At 40.3% G+C, this 21,622-nt stretch overlaps 1 protein-coding gene across 1 annotated transcript in view; it reads left to right on the forward strand.

Annotated features, from left to right (window-relative positions):
* The first annotated feature begins 6,113 nt into the window (after positions 1-6,113).
* The window catches only part of itpkb (inositol-trisphosphate 3-kinase B), a 29,001-nt gene continuing 13,492 nt past the window's right edge, over positions 6,114-21,622 (forward strand). Inside the window, exons 1-5 of the mRNA XM_085383202.1 lie at positions 6,114-6,577; positions 10,487-10,659; positions 11,011-11,161; positions 11,517-11,801; positions 12,817-13,740. Coding sequence (XP_085239328.1) covers positions 10,619-10,659; positions 11,011-11,161; positions 11,517-11,801; positions 12,817-13,740 — 1,401 coding nt within the window. The 5' untranslated portion in view covers positions 6,114-6,577; positions 10,487-10,618. The remainder of the gene's footprint in view (positions 6,578-10,486; positions 10,660-11,010; positions 11,162-11,516; positions 11,802-12,816; positions 13,741-21,622) is intronic.

Here is a 21,622-nt window from a genome sequence, read left to right on the forward strand (position 1 = left end):
AGGCAAAAACACTGAGATGGATTTTACCTGACAAACAGCTGATAGGCGAGGATTGAGTGGACTGCAGACTTCCCTGAATAAGTCTACTTCTCTTGCTCTATCTTCAGCAAATACCTTAACACTGAACAAATACTTCTTTATCCATTCACACCTATTTGCTGTTATGTAAAGTCAGCCTTTAACTCTCTCACTCCCTCACCCTGCCTCTTATTGTGTTTGTGTGTGGTAACTCTAAACTCCAGGATCAGGTGTCAGTCGAGGAAGGAAGAGAGAGAAAAAAAAAACTTCGAAAAGACAAACAACTTCATCTACAGATCAATAAAGAGCGGGAAGCCATAAACAGAAAGTTATGTTAAAATATATATGTACATTGATGGGAAGTAGTATGGGAATGCCTGAAACATACAGAGAGAGCTTTCTCTGCAGAGTCGCCCATCATTAGCTTATCAGCAGCAATAAAACACTTGTTTATTTAGAAACTTGTTCTTCAAGTGTCACCAAGCTACAGTCTATAGTTTCAGCTCTGTGTTTGCACTTGTTTAATCACATAGAGGAAACATACCTCACATCTGGGCACAGGTGTGCCACAGCACAGCAGCGAATTATATATTTTTGCACTTTGTACTCTGCTTTATTTATCTTAAAGCTGTAGCAACTAATCCTTTTGCATAAGTAAATGGTAATATAAAATATGAATCTACCAGTAAATTATGCTTTAGTATTATATATAAAGCTACCCAGAAGAATATCAGCTACTTAAATTATCTACAAATGATCGTTAAAGTGATGTTTAGCTTTTTCACGTGAGGGCTAACCAGCTTGTTATGAATGGACGTGCTGAATTTTTTAAAAATGCCTGCTGCTATTTTGGTATTTATTTTTAACCCCACTTTTAATTTCCTTGTGGTTTTGCCTTTTCTCAAGTCACTGTTGTAAATAATTTAGTGTTCTTAATGACACAGTCATTTTTTGAGTTTATTTAATAGAAAATGGCCTGTATTTGTATAGCGCTTCACTTACGGTAGTCCACCCATTCACACACATGTGATGGCAGCTACATTGGAGCCACAGCTGCCCTGGGGCGCACTGACAGAGGCGAGGCTGCCAGACACTGGCGCCACCGGGCCCTCTGACTACCACCAGTAGGCAACGGGTGAAGTGTCTTGCCCAAGGACACAACGACCGACTGTCAGAGCCAGGGCTCGAACCAGCAACCTTCTGATTACAAGACGAACTGCCAACTCTTGAGCCACGATCACCTAGAATATTGTACTCACAAATTTGTTTGTTTGTACTCATAAATATACAAACAAACAAATATACATCTTGTATTTACGTCTCCCAACAAACTCATGCGTTCTTCCTCCTCGCCTCAAGCCTAATTTCCTGAAATGAAGTCAAGGCTCTAAAACATGAAAACTATTCCCGCTATTGTCATATTTACTTACTGTCAGCAGATCAGACATGCGACCTAAACAACAATACTTGGCTATAAGCTAACATCTTGTCAGCTAATGTTAGGCTTGAGTGTCCTAAAACTCAAACTTTCCCTCACATCGTGTGAGAGGTAATACACCAAGTCCAACAATGTTAGGAAAGTTTAGCTAACGCCGGCTAACAGCAGCTAGCAACAGCGCTTAATGACAGAAAAGTTCAGGATATCCTTAATTACTCACCTCAGTATCGCTATCACTAGAGAGAAGTGAGCTTCACTGACTCATCAACTCGTGCTGGACTCAATTCACAAAGTTTAAAGCCTCCCAAACAGAATGATATGGACACCCGCTGAGGTTAACAGAATGCGGACAGCCTACACTCACTACAGATGGACAGCGGTGAAGTATTTTGTCCTACAGCAGTGAGAGGTTAAAAAATAAAAATGAAAAAATTCAGTTTACTGCAAGGCAAGATTTTACACAATTTACATTTAATAAACCTTACACTGTCTCACTGCATCATCTTGTGGTACAAAGTGGTATTACACAAAAGTACAGCCTAGTCCTAGTTATGCTACAGCTGTTATCTCTTCAACAAAATATAGACATTTTGAACATAAAGTCATAATCGTTGTTTCACATTTTGCTGACAGCTTTACTTGACTTTTGAAATGTCCTAAACTTTTTCAAAGACAGAAATTTACAAGAGTGAACGATTATACAAAGCAATTGTCATACTCTTGTGCAGTGCCATGTTTCTCGTGGGTCTATGTTCCATGTCATATCACCTGCATTATCCCAATTTTAAAGTTGTTACAACCCCAATCATTAAAAAGCTGTGGCACTGTGTAAAATGTAAATAAATACAGAATGCATTGATTTGTAAATCTCACAAACCCATATTTTATCCACGAGAGAACACGCAAAACACAATACCTGGACTCTTCGACTCATCCTTGCACAAAAGGAGCAGATATCAGTCCTGCTGATGGGTTAAGGGTGTTCTATGGCCCTGTCCAGCTCTCCTAGAGTAACTGCCTGTCTCCTAGAACCTCCTCCACGCTCTTAAGAATATCCTGGGGGACACAGCAAACCTTCTGGCAGTGGTACGTATTGATGTGGCATCCTGGAGGGGTTAGACTACCTGTGGAAGCTCTGTAGGGTTCAGGTATCACCTTATGCTACCAGTAGTGACACTGACCCTAGCCAAATGCAAAACTAGTGATTAAAAAAACAGTCAGGGAAAAATGTCTCATTTTTGCCACTCTAGTGCACCTGTTGTAAATATAATTTATACCAAAGCATCAGAAACTGATTAAAAATCCCTTTCTTACTTAACTGATCAAATCAATATCTCAGAGGTTTAACTGACCTGATGCTATACTCTGATTAAAAAGTGTTCCTTTCATTTTGTATTTTTTACTTTTTGAGCAGTGTATGTACTCTTTACAGCCTAAGTCTGCTCCCATTTTGCAGATTACTTACACACCACAAGAGGGCAGCACCTACTCTTTTATCACCAGTGTCACCTCTGACTTCATGTGGGATGAGAGAAGCTCTTTTAATATTGCTAGCCAAGTGTGAAAGCTTGAAAAACATAGCCATGTTTTGCAAAGATGACTACTGTCCTTAACTAAATGCATTTATCTAAGATGACACATTGTTTCCTCAAATGGAAACACGTTGGACTTGTTTGGGTTTTTCATTCTTCTGCACTCTACACAAAGTCCCACTTAAGCCTTCCTGGAAAAAATGTGAAATATTTCAAGCATTTCATACCAGGACAAGACTAGGATTAGGATAAGAAACCTGTCTAACCACAGTTTGATACTGTGACCAATTATCTCCATATGACACCCTAACCAACATTAATGTTTTCATACTACGCCCCTGTGATAAGAAAAAATGTTTAAAATTCTGGTACCTGACATCTGATTGTACTGATTGAAATCTATGTGTTGATAAACATCTTAGGAAGCTAATATAGAGCTTTGTTTTCACTTGGTTCAAGCTCAAGGCCAAATTATAGCAAAGAAGATAAAAACACAGCACAGCATTTTCCACCTCGCCCTGCCTAAGACAAGGTTAAACTGTAACTGGAAAAACTGGCAACAAACTAATGAGCTATTGAAATACTACAGCTACTGAGCCTTTATACTGATGGCTATATGCAGTACATAGTTTTGTAGAGGTGTGTCAGTATTGATGAAATTCACAATCAGAGCAGGACTCCCGATGAAACTGCCAAGCTGCTTGTTATCAGGATCTCAACCCTTGATTAAAAACAATGACAACAAAACAATCTGGGAAAAGCAACATCTACTGCTGAAGGCCCATCCACATGCGACTTGTTGTTTAAAGTACAGATACTGCTGATCCTCTGAGCTACACATTCCTTCTACAGCATGGCAACATTAACTTCGGTATCAAACATAATGAGATATTTCTTAATTAACTGATTTTTCAATGTCTTGGTGAACTAAACTTTCGTGCTACCTCGGTCACTCACGGCGCTGCTGTATTGTCCTCTGTGGTTGGAGAATTCATTTTACTGCTCTTGCATCACAGACCACATTCAAATCAACAATTTCCAGCACGACTCTTTATCCTGGCATCCAAACAGAGAGTAAACAGATTCACAACAGGCACAGAAACAATCCCGTACATCCAAACAACTTCATCATCCCCTTTTTAACTGTTGCTACATTTCTAATAATGTCGCACGTGAGCACAACGAGTACAATGTTCATTATATGAGACAGACTGATGAAGGGTCAGCTTGAGCTGCATAGGTGTTTCTCACTTACGTTGTGTGATTACACCTCTTCTCATGGTGTATTCCCGCTTGTGCTCATTTGACAGGTTCCTGCCTCTCCTGCTGGCTATTTTTCACCTGTTTGGGTGGGACAATTTACATAACTATAGCTATATATCATCACATAACTAGGCTTTTTAAGCTCCAGGCAGTTCCAGGTAACTAATGATTCAATTATTACTGAGAACACACATGTGGATGTGCAGGGCCTTTTGTTTTTAAATTTGTATTAATACATTTCAAAGAGGCTGCAAAAAGGTTAGCACGCCCTACACAGTTTTCATTTACACCCATTCTGTGTGCCGGATTTGATCGTGCTTGTAATGCAATTATGTACTTTGGCAGTTTCATTTGTATTGTGTACAGCCTGTGGGGGGAGGCACAAATAATTACTCTTGATTACCTGGGAGTTATTTTGAAACAAGTCTGATTTAATTTATATTCCACTGCTATACAAGTGCGCATCTAACAGACAAGATTAGCAATGCCCTCCCTGATCACATACATATACATTCACTGACTATTTATTAGGTACACCTGTTAAACTGTTTGGTAGTGCAAATATTTAGTCAGCCAATCCCACAGCAGCGACTCAATGCATTTAGGCACGTTGACATGGGGCAGACGAGCTGCTGAAGTTCAAACTGAGCATCACAGTGGGGATAACAGATGATTTAAATGGCTTTGATTGTGTCGGATGAGTTAGTCTGAGTATTTCATGATGAAAATTCCTCATTGATACCAGAGAGGTGAGGAGGGAAAGGTCAGGCTGCTTCAAATAACCAGTGGTTACAATCAAAGTATGCAGAAGAGCATCTTCTGAACACACAACATTTTGAACCTTGAAACAGATGGACAACAGCAGCAGAAGACCACACCGGGTGCCTCTCCTGTTCGATGAGTCTTGAAATCCGCAGCAACAATCAGATAGTTGGGTCAGAATTTGGCATAAACAACATTAAAGCGTGGATCCATCCTGAGTTGTATCACCGCTTCAGTGTGCTGCTGGTGGTGTATTAGTGTGCCTGAGTATTGTTGCTTTATGACCACAGTGTAACCAGTTTCTGATGCCTACTGTCACTAAGCTCATATTGTACTTTCACAGTGCTTCCACCTCAGTCCAGTAGAGGACCTTTGGGATGTGGTGGAATGGGAGCAGGCACTGTGTCATGCTACCATGTCAATATGGATCAAAATCTCTGAAGAATGTTTTCAGAACACTGTTGCATCTTTGCTATGAAGAAATAAGGCAGTTCTGAAGGCAATTCTAAGGGTTTACAACCTAATAAAGTGCCCAGCTCTAATAAAGTATCATTACCATAGTTTCGTAAAAAACGGGTAGTAACACTAAAGGCCATATTATAATAATACTACACTCTGATCAGGGTAATTCTGTCTGTGAACTGCAGCTAATTTTAGCTAGCCTACACATTTCACTAACAATATTTCCTGCTGTAATAACCACAAAACACTGGATTCCTAAATACTGCAGGCTACCTGCTTTGCTTGCGCAGTCATGCATATCCTTAATCACTGTCAAGCCAAATAAAGCTAATTTGAATTAGATGGAAGAACCTACAAGATAACGACGACAGCCGCGGTGTCAGCAGTATCTCACTTTTAACTCAAATCCACCGCTACTGCTACTTTTAATTAACTTTCAGCACGCGCGCTTGTGAGTATTTATACGAGGGTTTCCCCGCAGGAGTGCACGTGCGTCCACAAAGCGAGAGAACACGGCTCGCGTTCGGCTTTCCAGTTTTTAGCCCTGCAGTGAACCGAGAGAGAGAGAGAGAGAGAGGGAGAGGGAGAGAGAGAGAGGGGAGAGAGAGAGAGGGGGGAGAGAGCGATACTCCGTGGTTGCTTCCGGCTTCAAGCACTCAGACAAACAGCGCTTTACTACGAGCAGCGAGCAACACATGACAACAGAAACCTCACCAGAAAGTGCTTATCCTGAGAGCAAAGCCGTGACGGGAATTCAACTGGACCGACTCTGAAATGCTTTAAAGTCTTCTTCACCAACAACCAGATGCTCACAGAAGAAAAGGACATTTAAAGTTTTTTTCTTCTGTTGAAGAGGGTTTTTTTAATTTGTTTTTTGTTTTTTTGGTGAAAAGGCGTTTGCGTCGAAGTTGGTTCATGGAAAAAAAGTCAAACCGCACGAGACAGGAGTAGAGACTGGTGCTGCCTTTGTGCGTTTGCTGTTGCGATTGTCACACTCAGAGACAGCGAAGACTCATCATCGAGATATTGCTGCTGGAGATGACCGTAATATCACAGACTGATTAAAGCGTCCCGCAGCAGCTTTGGAGAGGACGGGGCTGAGGTAAGATAACACCGGCATGACCTCCATCACAGCAGCACGGTGACTGGATGTAGCTTTATTACAGTTTAATACCAGCACCTCGGTACGGAGAGGTAGCATCCTCTTTGGTGGGCTGAGAGGCCAAGCCAACGTGGGGAAGCTTTCTTCTTTCTTTGCCCTTATTTTGTGTTTTATGCAGCGTCGTGCAGGCTAAAGTTGAGTTTTCAAACCTGGAGTTTTAGAACATTTTGTGGGAGCTGAATCCAGAAATGGACCCAATTATCAAAGCTGAATCATTGCAAATACCTTATCTAATCGCTTTGGACTAGCCTTCAATGACTGCAAGAGGTAACCATTCATGGAAAACTGAAATACAGCCACTGACTTTAAAAGTGGTTAAAGTCATTTTTTAAATAGACAAAATTCTAAAGTCTTTATATACACATTTCTGTGCCTTACATAGGCCACCCTTTAAATGTCATTAACTTTTGCTTCTAAAATAAATCTAGAGCAGACAGATAAAAAAATAAATAAATTCCCTTATATAAATAATTTTATCAATTTGTACGCAGATCCATAATTTGAGCGGCTATATAACCCAATAGCTTGTATAATAGTAGATATTACGAGATAAATAATAGCATTAGATTATACAGTTTATTTCATTACTGATTAATCTGTCTGCCTTCCCTTGAATATTTGCTTGGTGTAAATAAATGATTGTTTTGTCCCACCCAAGAGTCCAAAATCCCACATATTCCCTTATCTTTAATGTGTAACAGTAAAATAGCAAATCAGCATACTGGAGAAGCTGGTAGCAAAAGTTAAATTTTAAGAAATACCTCATTTTTAGAACAATTGCTGATCACTGGAGCTCAGTTTATTTATAATTTTTCTGACTCAAGCCCTTTGAAAATGAGATACTGAGCTCTGCGTGTTCCATCTGCTAGGAGTGTGTGATATGGACACTCTCATCTATCGTTATATGTGCAGTTTTATTTAGAAAACCCATCTATCTGTTGATGTATTGTAAAGAGAAGCTGCTTATGTACTGCTTAATCCTTTTAAACCAGTCACATAAACATTCAAAGTTACTATAAACTGTAGAAGTGTAACATTGCCCAGAATATCCTAATACCCAAAGAGAGGTTTTAAAAGGGTAAACACTGCAAAGCTCACAAAGAAACAGATGTCACTGTAATATATCATCTTTTTACCTTTGTTAAACCCATCCTGATAATATCTGCTTGTAAATTCCAAGGAGTGTTCATCGTCATCATCATCATGTTCCACACTTTTTTTCCCTTCAGCTGCCTTTTTATTAGTGTATTGCATGTAGGTTTATTGCCCACTTGTGTAGGCAAGCGGACAGTTTGAATGCTCGCGCAGTCCCACTCAGTGTGTGTGTGTGAGATATTAGGCTGTGCTAAAGCACTGACAACACTCTGAAGTGGTTTAAGTGTGGTAATGCGAGTGTATTGACAACAGGGTTTGTTTAAAGAAATAAAGTATGTTGTAGTGTAGCTGTCAAATTCATTTCTCTTCTGTTGAATGTTGTCTTTCAGGAAATGCCTTGCCCCTTTTTTTAGGCCATTGTGGCACAATGGATGCATTTTGCTTTATATATGATCTGACTCATCTCATTTGAAGCACCTTGATCCACTTTATGAAGCGGTCAGTCAGTTGTTTAAGACTTTTTAATTTCTCTTTTAGTAACAGTCTAAATTTAAATGGTCCAAGTGGGGCAACAAACCCCACGAAGCTAAATATTCAAAACATTTTGAGTTGTCCTGAGATGGAGATAGATTTTTGGGTTTCAGCTACACATCTGCAAGTGTGAAAATAGTTTCTGGTGCCCAGTGCCTTTTCATTACTCACTCCGAGCTGTTTCATGGAAAGTAAATCCCCTACTTCTGCATGAGAGGTTCAGAAAAGACAACCAAAATAGCCTGTGAGGACCTCTCTTTCCCCCCTTTCTCTTCCTTCTTTTATCAATCCTGCACTGTCTCCGTGTCTCCCTCTCAGACTTCCCTCATCCCCTGTGGGCCTTTGTGTTGCTTCCACTAAGACTAAAGCACAGACAAGTGATTAAACAGTGTGAAAAAGTAGGAGTGGTGGTTTTTGTGAAGTACTCGAGAGGCGAGACATTCAGATTGTTTTCTGCCTCTATCTAACTGCGTCACAACCCAACGAGGAAATCCCATCTTTACCCCCTGGTTCATAAACTGCTGTCTAACTTACCAGGAATCAAAACTCATGCCAAGGCAGTTTTTGGCAAGGTGGCGAGAACAAGAATCCTGTTATGCTTGGGAGAAGCCAACTTGACTGAAAAGATTTGAAAAGCTCTAGATTGTTAGAGATACAGGCTTCAGCTGGGTGTTCTTACCTGCAAACTAGTTGTTTGGTGTGAAAAATATACAGTGTGTTTCTGTCTCTTTTAAGCTATGTTACCTGGGCTGACCACATTCCATTTCACTGTTGCTAAAATATCTTGCTCAGCTGCAGAAGGAAAAACACTTAATATCTACACTCATTTATCAGTCTCGCTTGAAGCTGAGCATTTGAAATTTAAAGTATGATGTTGAATAAAATTGAAACAAAGTAGGAGCCACTGAGAAATTAGACGTATTTGAAAGCGCTGCGCAGTTGACCACTCCAAATCAAACACTTCTGTTGCACAGTATTTGCATGGCTTTTTTTCCACTGCGGGACATGGAACTACAAGCTGTTATGCAGCTTAACTGCATGCATTGAGGTGTATGTGACTGAAACAATAGATTATATAATAGAAAGCCTATTCTGTTCTTGAGTTCAAGGTTAACTGTGAGTTAATATATGCTAAGTCAGTATACTTAGTTGGCTTTGTAAGATGATTTTTACATTAGAAATAAAATAAAGAATTTGTATACAAATCTAACATTTATTTTTTATGCAAAAAATAAATCAAAATAAACCAGAAGATACACAGTTTCTGCAATATTGTAATGTTTTTATTATTTTTTGAATTTGGCCAATCAGAGTGCAGGACCAAAAACCAATACCACTGCAAAAAGAGAAGTACTAATCGGTGACAGCACATTTCTGTGTGTCACATCATGATAATGGGATTTAAATAGGCTGAGAAGAATCAGCAGTAGAATATTGATTTATTTACAATAACATGTTTCTAACAGTTAGTTTAAAATAATATGATTCTTTATAAATCATTTTAAAAAGAAGAGGAACTGAACTCTGGAACACCTTTAATTAATTACTGTCAGGTAATAAGGGGACTATGCACAAGTGTTTTGGATTGTAACACTGACATCATCATTTTAACTATAATTTCTCACTCTCCCACGTTGGCTGGTTTATATGTCTCCTCAGTTCAGCAATTTTTCTGCAGGCCTCTCCCCTGAAGGAATGTCATGTCATGTTTAGACTGCAGCTCATTTCTCAAATAAGTGTAAGTGCTGCAGCACCGAGAAGAGCAAAACAATAGTGAGAGATTGATTGGGAGGAATTTTGGCAGTTGTGGCACCGGTCCTTTTATAACAAAGTTGTATACGGTAGCACGAAAACCTGGTGTAAAAAAGATCAGTGCCCTGATGGATGAGCTGTGAACTCTGGAATAAATTGGCTTTTCAAATTTTGAAATGAGCACCATAAAAATCTCTGCATTTTTGTAACATTGACAGCCAAAACTGCAAATTTTATCCAGTGACTGAAATGTTTTATCTTGCAGCATTTATCCTTCATTTATCTGCTTCACTTTCTCTCTGTTTTATGCTTTTTGTCCATCACACAGTTACTAATGGAAAATCGGAGGCCCAGTGTTTGAAAGGGACTTTTATGTACAAAGGATTATGTTAAAGACTGTTTGTTATTTTGATATTTAGTCATAACAGGGCTTTGACATACTAAAACAAACTTCTCTTGACTTTTTTTTAGCGCTGGGTACAGATTTTTCTGTGATTATATGCAGAGGAACCACTGAAAGCTGATCTCCAGACCTCCCTGTAGCTACAGGGGAGCTTGTCAGATGTGTACCCAGCACTCAAAGCCCCTGGCTTGGCCGCGGGGATGGCAGCCTCTGCCCTGAACCTAAACGGAGTCATGAACAGGTATGGGATTTCTCAAAAGTCTCATTTGCTTTTAACAGTTGAGAGAATACACAGATTTCCCAGAACGTTTTCGCATGGGAATTGTATACTTTAAACATATTTAGCTGCTGATGTAGCCGTTAAACCAGACCAACAGGATTTCTTTTTTTGTTTGTACTCCATTAGAGAGCAATTAATAACTTTAAGGGACACATACTTAATGGGCATGCTGTCAGTGAATGTCCTCTTTATTTCAAGTCTAGGTTTCACTGATGTGTCCTATTTAGTCACTAATATAATTACAACCTATTGAAGCACATTAACCTAAAAATAAACTCTCTCTTATCGTCTCTCCACATCACATCTCCACAGTGGTAATCAGTTTCACACCCAGCCAGGCTCCTCTAGTGCCAGCTCTCGAGCCCGAATCACACCAGCTGCCCGACCTGTGCTGCCAGTTCCAGATCGGAGCACCTACTGCCAGTTACTGGGAGGAGGTCTCTACAGCCCAACGAGTCCACAGGTAGCCTGTTCATCACATCCACCAAAATCTGAAGAGACTGTTCATGTATTTTCCAGCTTTTTCTAGTAGATTATTGTCTAGACAAAAGCACTAGAGCAACAGTAAAACACCTTGAAAGCTTATGCCAGTAAGATAGATAATAGTGGTATGCAACTGAGATTAATTTAATTAGCTCACTGAAACTACACTAGGTTTTACCTTGATGCTACAATTTCCACTTGTTGTAGTTCAGTATGGGAATGCGAAATAGAAACTGCTTAGATTATTTATATTTTATATATTGTACAGCTCATATTGTTTTACATTTCCTGTTAGTAAATCCCATGTTGTTTTATTTTGTATTTTTTCCTTTTAGACAAGCCCTCGTGGCTTGGGTCAAACCTTTATCTTCCCTTCTTCACCCTTGCGCTCGCCTAGCCCCACACCTCGCGCTCGCTCCCCCTCGCCGCGAAGCCCGGAGCTCCTAGGAGTCAATGTGGGCCAGCGAGTCCGACGCCTGAGCTCGCCTGGCGGTGAAGATAGAGGGGACGAAGACGGCCACGAGGAGAGGGGACGAGAGACGGGAGGAGGAGAGAAGCGAGAAGAGAGGAGACGCCAAGCGCAGCTGCTGCAGATTCACAGAGAGCTGCAGAACGTTGAGGTGATCAGACCTGTGCTTTTCAATTATGTCCATCCTCATTCTCAGCATGTTTTATCAGCTTTTTAGAAATACTTGCTACATCTACCACCATTTCTGTCTGCATCCAAAAAATGCAGTTATGCAACAAAGCAATTAAATAAAAAATAGATGGATTTCCTGGTTTAATTTGATTTGCTGGGGCAGTCACGTCAATGCCACCATAGCTACTCTTACACAGCTGTAGGTGATGAGGGTGAAAAGTAAAAGGTAGGCCACATGCATTTTCAGCTGTTTCTTCCTTGTGTTTTTATGTATATAGAAAAGCTGTCTGCATGTCATTCAATAAAACAGTTACAGGATTTTTCATCAGGTCTTCCTGAAAACAGAAGTTGCAAAACTTAGTGGGATTTACTAAAACAAATACAGCTTTTATGTAATATAATCCACTTCCATTTAAGACTTTTAATGGTTTTCATCATGCATAAACTATTAAAGAAAATAGGCACTCTATAATATGTTGAAGCTTGTGAGTTTACGCAACTTGGCTTCTTTAGAGGTTGCTGTGCACTGATTAAACAAAAGAGGGACCAGAATTAGATTTCTTTCAGTTTGATTTCAATACAAATTTAACAAAAGTACTTTTGTTGGTTTAAATTCATCCTGACATTTATGCTCCCTCACCCTCTTTCTCCTTATTCTTACTGAGGGGAATGCCAACATACTTTAGAACTGACTGTGAAACTGCAGACAGTCACACACTGAAGTTGTAGCGTGCCAGTGGCCCATTTTTCAAGAAAATTTGAGCGCCGTGGGCCATTCCTGCTGTGTTTTCTTAATATTGGTGTTTTTTGTTATGATATTTTTTCAATTACTTCTTCTCTGTTTATTTTTCTGACATTTTCCAAAGCTCTGCTACACCTGTGAAATCCTAAACTATTTAAACCAAATATTGAAAACACAAATATGCATCAAAGCATAATTCTCTGCAGTAAGACCAAGACAATCAAACCGTAGTTTCAATGTTCTCTCTGTGCAGGTGAGGGGAAAAGTTGGCATTTTTGAGGCCCACATTTCCGGGATCCGTGCCCAGGTACTTAATAGTGAGCTCCAGCGCAGCCCTCGGTCTCCCAGACGAGTGACTCAACAAACTCCTTCTGATCCTGGCAAAGGAAACACAGCTCTGGATCACCTAATGACTCACCCACAAGAAATTAAAGCCCCCTCTGTTGTCCAAAATGGGAGAGAAAGGGATGAAGAAACAAAGGAAGGAGAAAGAAGCGAAGAAGGAAAGAGTGATGGTGAGAGGGACAGCAGCAGCACTAAATCAAATACAGACAACAAGACACTGATTAAACAAAATGACTGCCTTTCAGAAACATTAAAGCAAACTCCCTGTTTAGATGGACTGTTTGATAAAGGTTTTCTTGAGACATTTGATAAAGATCGAATGACAGACACAGAGAAAAAAGAGGGAGAAGTACTGAGGGACATGGAAACAGAGAGCAAGCAACTGTTCGGAGATGAAAGAGATCTGATGGATCAGAAAGAGGACCTGTTGTGTACTAAAATGCTGCTCCAGCCAGAAGGACACACGTTGGAGGTTAATCCTGAAATGTCCCAGGCACAAAGCAGCGAGAGCACCCCTTGTTTGCTCGACATGACCGAGCACACCTCAAACCACTCTTCCATCCCTGCCGTCATAGTAACTGACCACGGTTTGGAAAACCAGCCTCAAACTTCTGAAGGCTCCTGCTCAGACCAGGGGCGAAGCTGCTCGCCTAGCCCCAGTTCTAGCCCCGTGCCAAACTCCACTCGTTCTCTCAGGAAGCTGTCATCGTCCTCTGCCTCCTCAGCCGGTTTCTCCTCTTCGTGGGAGGAGTCGGAGGAGGATATTTCCAGTGATACGGAGAAAGGAGAACAGCTTCTCAACCCTGCATTCCTCAGTTCTCAGCAGAAAGCAGTAAGTGGATTCAAAATCTGAGATTTGAGCTTGTTTGTCACTGTATCTACAGCCTGCTGGCTATTCAGTGGACCTGATTTAATTGGAAACTTCTAATAAGATTGTCGCATGAAATGCACACAGGAAATGTCAGGGATGGGTTCTTCTAGAAAGCTAGGGAACAGATAATAATGTTCTTCCTCTCAAAGAACCAACATACTTACAGCCATATCACAATTAATACAAGTGGCGCCATCATTTTAATGACTTTCCAACCATTCAGAGGCTCGCTGGTTTTGGTCATTTGAAGCATGCTTCAAAGAGCTTGAGTTTCCTAGCTAATGCATCATAATGGAACAAACATCTTGAGCGCTACAATTGAAGTGTGATCTGTGAACTGAAGGTCTGACCACAGAGATTGTCCATTCATGTAGCGCTGCATACAGAAGCTGTATGCACAAAAGGAAACCAAAAGACTTGCCTGGCATGTTGTAAGATGGTGTTGTAAGTTTTATGGAAGTTGTGTTGTTGACCTCACAGTGGAGTATGATCTTAACTAGCTCATAACCACAGCATTCTTTCATGTCAGGGTCTCACAACCATTCCCGTTGGATGAGCTAAGCTGGAAAGTTTGCACTTTTCTCAACAACTATATATAGCTGTATCAGTAAGTGACGATGACAAAAAATGCAAAACTTACTGATGAGGAGGAAAGGATACTGTAGGATGTAGGATTATGAACTGTTGACTGACAAACTGGTGGTGTAGTTGTAGCATGCCAAACTTTGTTGAGAAAATGTAGGAAAAATGTAGTATCCCCCCGCCCTCGGTTTCTTACTTTTGTTGAGAGTAAATGGTTTGCAATGGCGCTAACTCTGCACACCTTTCTTTTAACAGATTGTCTTTGAACTTTTGAGCTTTTGAAATTAAGCTGCTGTTAAGCGTCATGTGTGGTCAGCTTCACTCCCATCAGACTTACAGATGTTTGGGGTTGGCGCCGCTTTGGCTTTAGGCTAATTAAAACTTGTTCAGCAACAATTATTGTGGTCAGAGTCGACAATTTCTGATTAGCTCCATTGTTGCTTTCTTCTCTTCACCCTGTTTCTGCTTGCCCCCTCACACACACACGAAACACACACACTGTAATAGACGAGAAACTATGAAAGAAACTGGCACAGTCATTAAGGATTGCAGAATGAGAACAAAGACTCGTAGTTTGCTGACAAGTTCAAACTAATTAGGTAAATAACTATAAATAAAAGAAATAACTATTTTGTCCCTTTTTGGCTTCTTGCAGGGGAGCAGAGATTTTTTTAAATCACGTTAAGCACTGAATTTTAAGTTGTGTGAATAATATGAACATTTCATTAAAATTTTTTGAAAATAATGGAAAAGCTAAAGTTTTGTAACATTTTTGATAAATGACTGTCACTAATAAAATAATGAGACTGTATCAACAAAGATAATCTCAAAATATTTTTAAGCCATGCCAGGAGTAGCACTGTGGTAATGCTGGGTGTATCTATTGGTCTGCTTTTTTTGTTGTTTTTGTTGTTTTGTTTTGGGGTTTGGTTTTTTTTTCAGATCAAGCATCAAGCTGGTTGTTGTGAAATTTTTTCAGATTTGAGACTTTAGTAAAATAAATACAGTCCTTTGTATGAATGGAAACACTGTAAGCATACTACTTTTTTAATATTAGCATGTGAGCATTTCCTCCACCATGTAGTTTCCTTTTCCTTCTTTTTTAATGGAAGTCCAACAGGTTACGAAACACTAAACCTGCTGATGTGATGTTGTAGCTTATCTTTTCCTGGAAGGAGTTTGTTTCTGCGAGACTCTCTAATGGCAACTGTCCTGAAAAATGATGCTTATCAGTGTGCTTTTTCCCCAAATCTTTTTACAAGCCTGTAGTAAACAATCACTGCGTACACCGATCATAATCGGCTCCCACCGAATGATGCAATCACTACATTCACAATACAGTAACAGAAAAAATGGCACATTGGATCAGCGTTAGTCATCAAAAGAAGAAAACATCATCATTGCTGACTGTGCATTTGGCTTCGCCCAAAGGCAACTTTATAACTCGGGTGTTGCAGTGCAATTAAAATATGCCTATATGAAAGCAAAGGGGCCCGTGAGTGCGACCTTAAACCAGAAGCCTCTCATTGTATGGCTCATTATTCACGATAACAAAGCTACCTCTGTGCCCCAACCTGTGTCTGTGTGTGTGTGTGTGTGGGGGGGGGGGGGGGATCAAAATGAGGGAAAGCTGGAGAAGTTGCTAGTCACACACACTTAGGCTTTTCCTGCACTTGGATGCAGTTCAGAGAGGAGGCTGAGGCCTGATTGGGTATGTAGTGTGTGTAGGTGGGTGGGCGGATGTGTTTTTATTTGTAGCCAGCAAAGGTTCACAAGGCCATCTCACTTCTGCTTTGAAACACGACTTAACGAAGGATTGTATAACTGCTTTTAATGTTTCTTACACAGTGTGCCAGTCCCAGAGCTGGCTCTTGTTTAGCACTTAATAAGTGCTAAAAAATCGGTTTCTGGCTTTCAGAAAGAAGTGCTTATATTAAAAACAGCAACAGAAAAACTACTGAAATATTCAGTGTATAGCCATATTACCGCATGAAATCAATGAGATGGTAGATTGACCAAAGATTTTTCACTTGCAAATGCGTTCTTTTTTTCTTGCATATTTAACGAATGACCCCACCCGAAACCAATATCCTAGCTCTCACCAGCCGACTCGCATTACAAACGATTTGTTTAAGTGATCTTGGCTTGTGGATTTGAATATTGTTTGTATTGCTCTTTGCATATTTCCGGTCATTGTTTTTGGTTTTATCCAGGCAGAGAAAGCGACAGAAGCTCTTCATGGCGCAGATATGTCAAACGTGTGGGTTATTCATGTTTTTGTCACAGTTCCTGATCCGTACAGTTTTAAGGAAACCTGGTGAGTCTGTGCAAGAGGCAAACGTGCAGAAACACATAAAGCATGCTCGCTTGTGTGGGAGGTATGTAGGAGAGAGGAGAGGGAGAGAGAGAAGAGGAGTGATACTGTGAGAATAAGAAAGAACGAAAAACAAAGTGAGCTCGACAGTAAAACTGGCAGAGAGACAGAGCAGAAAAAAAGGGCATGACAGGAAAAGTTGTACAAAGTGTACTGCATATTAGCCATGTTGTTTTCAGCTGGCTTTACAGGGAAAATCGTTTTTAGCCTTCTTCTAATGGCAGCTTGGCGCAGGGATACACATTGTGTGGCATTTTCCAAAGGAAACGACACTGCACGGATATTGTTTGGGGATATTATTAATAAAGGATTTGAAACCCTAATAGAAAATTCATAGATTCAGAGTTAAATGTAGCACCAGCACTGCTAGATCTACAAAAAGAGATTTTTTTAAATGATAAAATTTCATGCGTGCTTTTTAAAAATGAAAGTTTGTGTGTGACACAAATGTGCTCCCCTTGAATAGATTAACCCCAGATAAAGTTTATGCTCTGTATTCAAATGTAGCTGCATTTGTATTCTTCACCACTGAATTCACCTTTGTTTTCATTAATACGTGCTTCTGCTGTTAGCTTTTGGATTATATGAAGTCAGTTCACGCTTAACTGGTAGGGGTTGGAATCTGAACAGAGCCATATATAGACACTGTTTGGCTGATCTTTTCACTGGTGGGCATCTTTCCAAGGTTAGAAGACACACACTGCAGGCGCTGCCAGCGTTGCCATAGCTTTACTTAACTTCTCACAAAAGGACACCTGCCATAGATTGGCATCAGCACCTTTTTTCTTTCTGTAAGATTTCAGTTGAGCTCTGTGGAATAAAAAATTAAGCCACCAGTGACTTACTTCGGGTGACAGTCAGTCGTTTGCTTCTCTTTAAAAATCCACATGAGAGTAGTTTAAACCTAAACAGATCTTGATAGACTTGCATGTAAGTGAAAACTAACTAGTTTGGTTAAATAGTGTTAAACTGAAATTGTGTGCATCAGTAAGAATCATGGCATCGATTTAGACGCCGGTTCAAATGATCCTAATGATCGATTTAATGAAATTATGAACTTGATATTACAACAGCTACAGAAAAGTAAAACCCTGCTATTTTGGTCAGGGTAAAAGTTAAATATTTCCATTGTTTATTAATCATTAAACATTTTGAATGTTCCTGCGCCTAAAAGTTAAGATTTTCGGCCATCTTTGATATCACAACAAAAATTTAAAAAATACTGTTTGGCTGTTTGGAGTGTAATTTCACTCTTTTGTTTTTCTTTTCTTACATGGAAAGCAGCTTCATTGTTAGTGGCAGGCCTAAAAACTTTTACCAGTCCACAGCTTTAAATTGCCGGTTATTCTGAGAGTAAGATGGCAGATAAACTATGCAGCATGTTGCCGTGTTTACTGTTACTGTGAAGTTTTAAAGTTTGGGCGTCTTTTGTTTTTCACAGCTCTATTTAAATTTGCAAAATTACCTTTGACACACACAAATGTTTTCATTTTTTTTCTCCCCATTTTTTAATAAAATAGGAGCTTGAGTTTTGTTAAAGCTGTAGAGAACACTCCAGCCTCAGCTTCTGTAAAGCCTGATGTAAGACACTAAAGTTAAGTGGAGCAGAAGCTACAGCGGAACGGAAGTGGGGCAGGACTTATGAAAGTCACACTTTAAATGATGCAGACAGTGTGTTGTCACTCATGGTGCGTATTTACTCTCTGTAAAGCTCTGACTGCATCATATTTTTTACCACAGTCCTCATTTGCTGAAAAGGTGTAGCAATTAAACAGATCAATATGCAAACAAACATGTCTTTTTGAATGAAGACTACGCCCATGCTGCTGTATCTGTAAACTGTTAAACACACACACAGATACAGCTACACACACACATGTACATGCACTGATGCTTTAATCGACACACCCTCTGTACACACTACACACTGCAAATTCTTCTGGCTGATACTAGCTGTACATACTTTTCATGCAACACTGTGCACTCTTTTTTTCTTCTTCACAAGCCTACCTTAAACTAACTTTTACTTGATGCTTTAAAGTGCTGTCACACTCTGACCCAAACATTAATTTTTCCCATGCCTGGTTAATCCAACCTTGAATCGAAACTCACTCCCAATACCAAAAAACAAAAACCCTAAACTTTTGTTTTTATGTGTTGGAATGCACTGAAAGAAAATTCATTTCTGTGTCCACAACTGTAACTCAATTTGATTGGCACACACACACACACACACACACACACACACACACACACACACACACACACACACACACACACACACACACACACACACACACACACACACACACACACACACACAAACAGTGTTTGTACTGCAGTGGAAAATCTTCACTACCACGGCGGTAAGTTTCCTAGCAACCCTGTGACGTCAAACCGAGTTTCCCTCTCACAGCTGTACAGTGTGTGTGTTTGGCAGAGACTGTAAGTTTGGTGTGTGCTGCAGAATGCCTGCCTGGTTAAGTCTGAGAGGGGAAACACCGGTCAATTCTTTATTTGGAGCTTTTTGTGAGAGTGAAGGAGCATGCATGTGCAGACTTGATTTGCTCTAGGCAGTGGAGGAGAGGTCAGACTCCTCTTACCGATGCTGACATTTGGGCTCAGAGCGTTATCGTCAGCTTTGGATACCAGCACACTGGGGAACCCCTGCTGGTTCTGACACATGATTAGAAAAGGGATGTAGAGCACACCTCATGAAGGAGTACTTGTAGATTTGATACTTGCATACAAACCATGTTTTCATAAGCAAACTGAGAACCTCCCCCCCCCCCCCCCCCCCCCCCCCAAAAAAAAAAGAAAAGAAAACATTTTGAGGTGTTTCACAGTGAAGCCTAGATCTAGAGTCAGATATGCTTTTTAATGTTCCATACTGACCTCAATTTGGAAATAAGTCTCCTTATGACTGCAGCATTCAGTTACAACCCAGCTGAACAGTATCAAGCCTTTCTTTTTTCTTTTAGGTGTCCCTTTTTCTCGCCTTTGTCTCACTGTCAGTTTTGCAAAGCTGTTGTTCCACTGGCCAGCCTCGGTTGCTAAGATATTTATCATGCTCTCTCCAAGCATGTTGTTTTGCCTGCATCACACTCTGAGCAGTTTAATTTTGTGAGTGTGATTGTAGTGTTTGTGAGTCTCTGTGTGTGCCTCTAAAGTTTGCAGACTCAGACAGCTAGAGTGTTTGTATCTGCAGGGGACCTTGTGGTGAGCGATATCAGGCTTGTTATTTCCTCAGTGCCTCTCCGTTGAAAACATCAGCATGCATCAGTGTTTCCCCTGCTTCTTCACATTACACATTTATAACCCAGAGTCACCCTTTGCCCCCAAGGCTTTTTTAAAAATCACTCTCCACCCTTCTTTCTGTACTCCCTGCATGCAAATGAGTGATATCTGGTTGCCTTATATAACCTTGGGCCTCCTGATCGAGACAAAAATATCAAATTTCCACATCATCTATGCGTATGGTTTGCAACAACAATTGTTTTAATACTGCGTGTAATAATTTTCCAGCTGTAGAATCTATAGGAGTCACTTGCCTAATGCAAATTTTGCACAAGAGCATGTCTGCACGCATGTGCTGAGGAACGTGATGCACATTTTGTAGGCATGATAATCAAGAGGCCAATAAAACGTCCATGCGTTTACAGAGGGCAAGGCCATTTTTTTCTGTCGTTTTTTGTTTGTAGTCAGCGGCGGATGTGGAAAATACTGTCGCTGAGGCAAGCGGCAACCCCCCCACTTCCTGTCTGCAAGAAGTTCCTTCGCTTACCATTTCCCCTATCTCTCTCTCTCTCTCTCTCTCTCTCTCTCTCTCTCTCTGTCTCTCTCTTTCTGTCTCTCTCAATGGAAACTTCACTAGTTCTCCCTCTCTCCCCTTGTCATCCAGCTGGTCTGGGGACAGGAGATAGGAGAGAGTGAGAAGAAGATGAGCGTGTTGACTCTCAGGGAGGTTTGTGAGCAGAGAGCATTTGGCAAGCAGCACGCATCTTCATTTTCCTTATTTTTTTTAAAATGCAAACTTAAACAAATTAAGTGCAAACATAAGTACTTTTTCAAACAGCCAGAGGCAAGCATGGGAACACTTGGAAACTTGTAGCAAACCCATAGGTTGCGTTTAATAACACGGGTGTAACAATGTGCACAGTTTGTTTTGGTTTATTGCATCTCATGCTTTGGTGTAATACATAGGCCAAATTTAGCATCTATAGCTAAATTCATTATTTAACACAACAAACTGTTTATAAAACACAAGTGGAGATTTTGCTGGAAAGTGTTGGGAGATGTTTTCTTTGTACAAGTAATCTTTAATCATTTTAAGAACTCAATTAAGCTGTTTTGATGACTCAAGAGATCAGCTCAAGTTTCCCCTTACAGCTCCTGCTTTTATTTAAATTTGGGTAGGAACTTTGCCTTTAAGTTCGTGTATGTCCACAGGATCCATTATTTCCAGCCTTCCCATTGCCAGTTAATTTGCGGAGCCATCCGTGCAACGCATTTTGGTTAAGCGCCAAAGCGTTCAGTCACTCCAGTCCCCATTCCCACAAAGTTAAGATCTCTGGAAATTGCCGAGCAGCATTTGAACTGGCTGATGTTCATTTAAAGTAAAGAGATATTCAGCAGCTGTTTAAAACTTATTTTGCTGAAGTATTTTCATAAAATAGGAGTGCATGCAAGGCATTCATCCAATCAGGTTGAAGAAGACAGAGAGTACTTGATAATCATCTTGCCCAACATGCATCCAGTTTCTTAGTAATGTGTGATCCTCCCCACGAAAACACACCCCTGTGAATGCTTATCTTTAGACAGCGAATTCTGACCAGAAATGTAGGAAGGGAGAGCAAAGGGGAGCAACATGTAGTAACATGTTGCACG

The sequence above is a fragment of the Rhamphochromis longiceps genome, linkage group LG15 (assembly GCF_057381845.1).
Source record: "Rhamphochromis longiceps isolate RC_006_pf linkage group LG15, R_longiceps_female_GT1.1, whole genome shotgun sequence".
In the NCBI taxonomy this organism is placed as follows: domain Eukaryota; kingdom Metazoa; phylum Chordata; class Actinopteri; order Cichliformes; family Cichlidae; genus Rhamphochromis; species Rhamphochromis longiceps.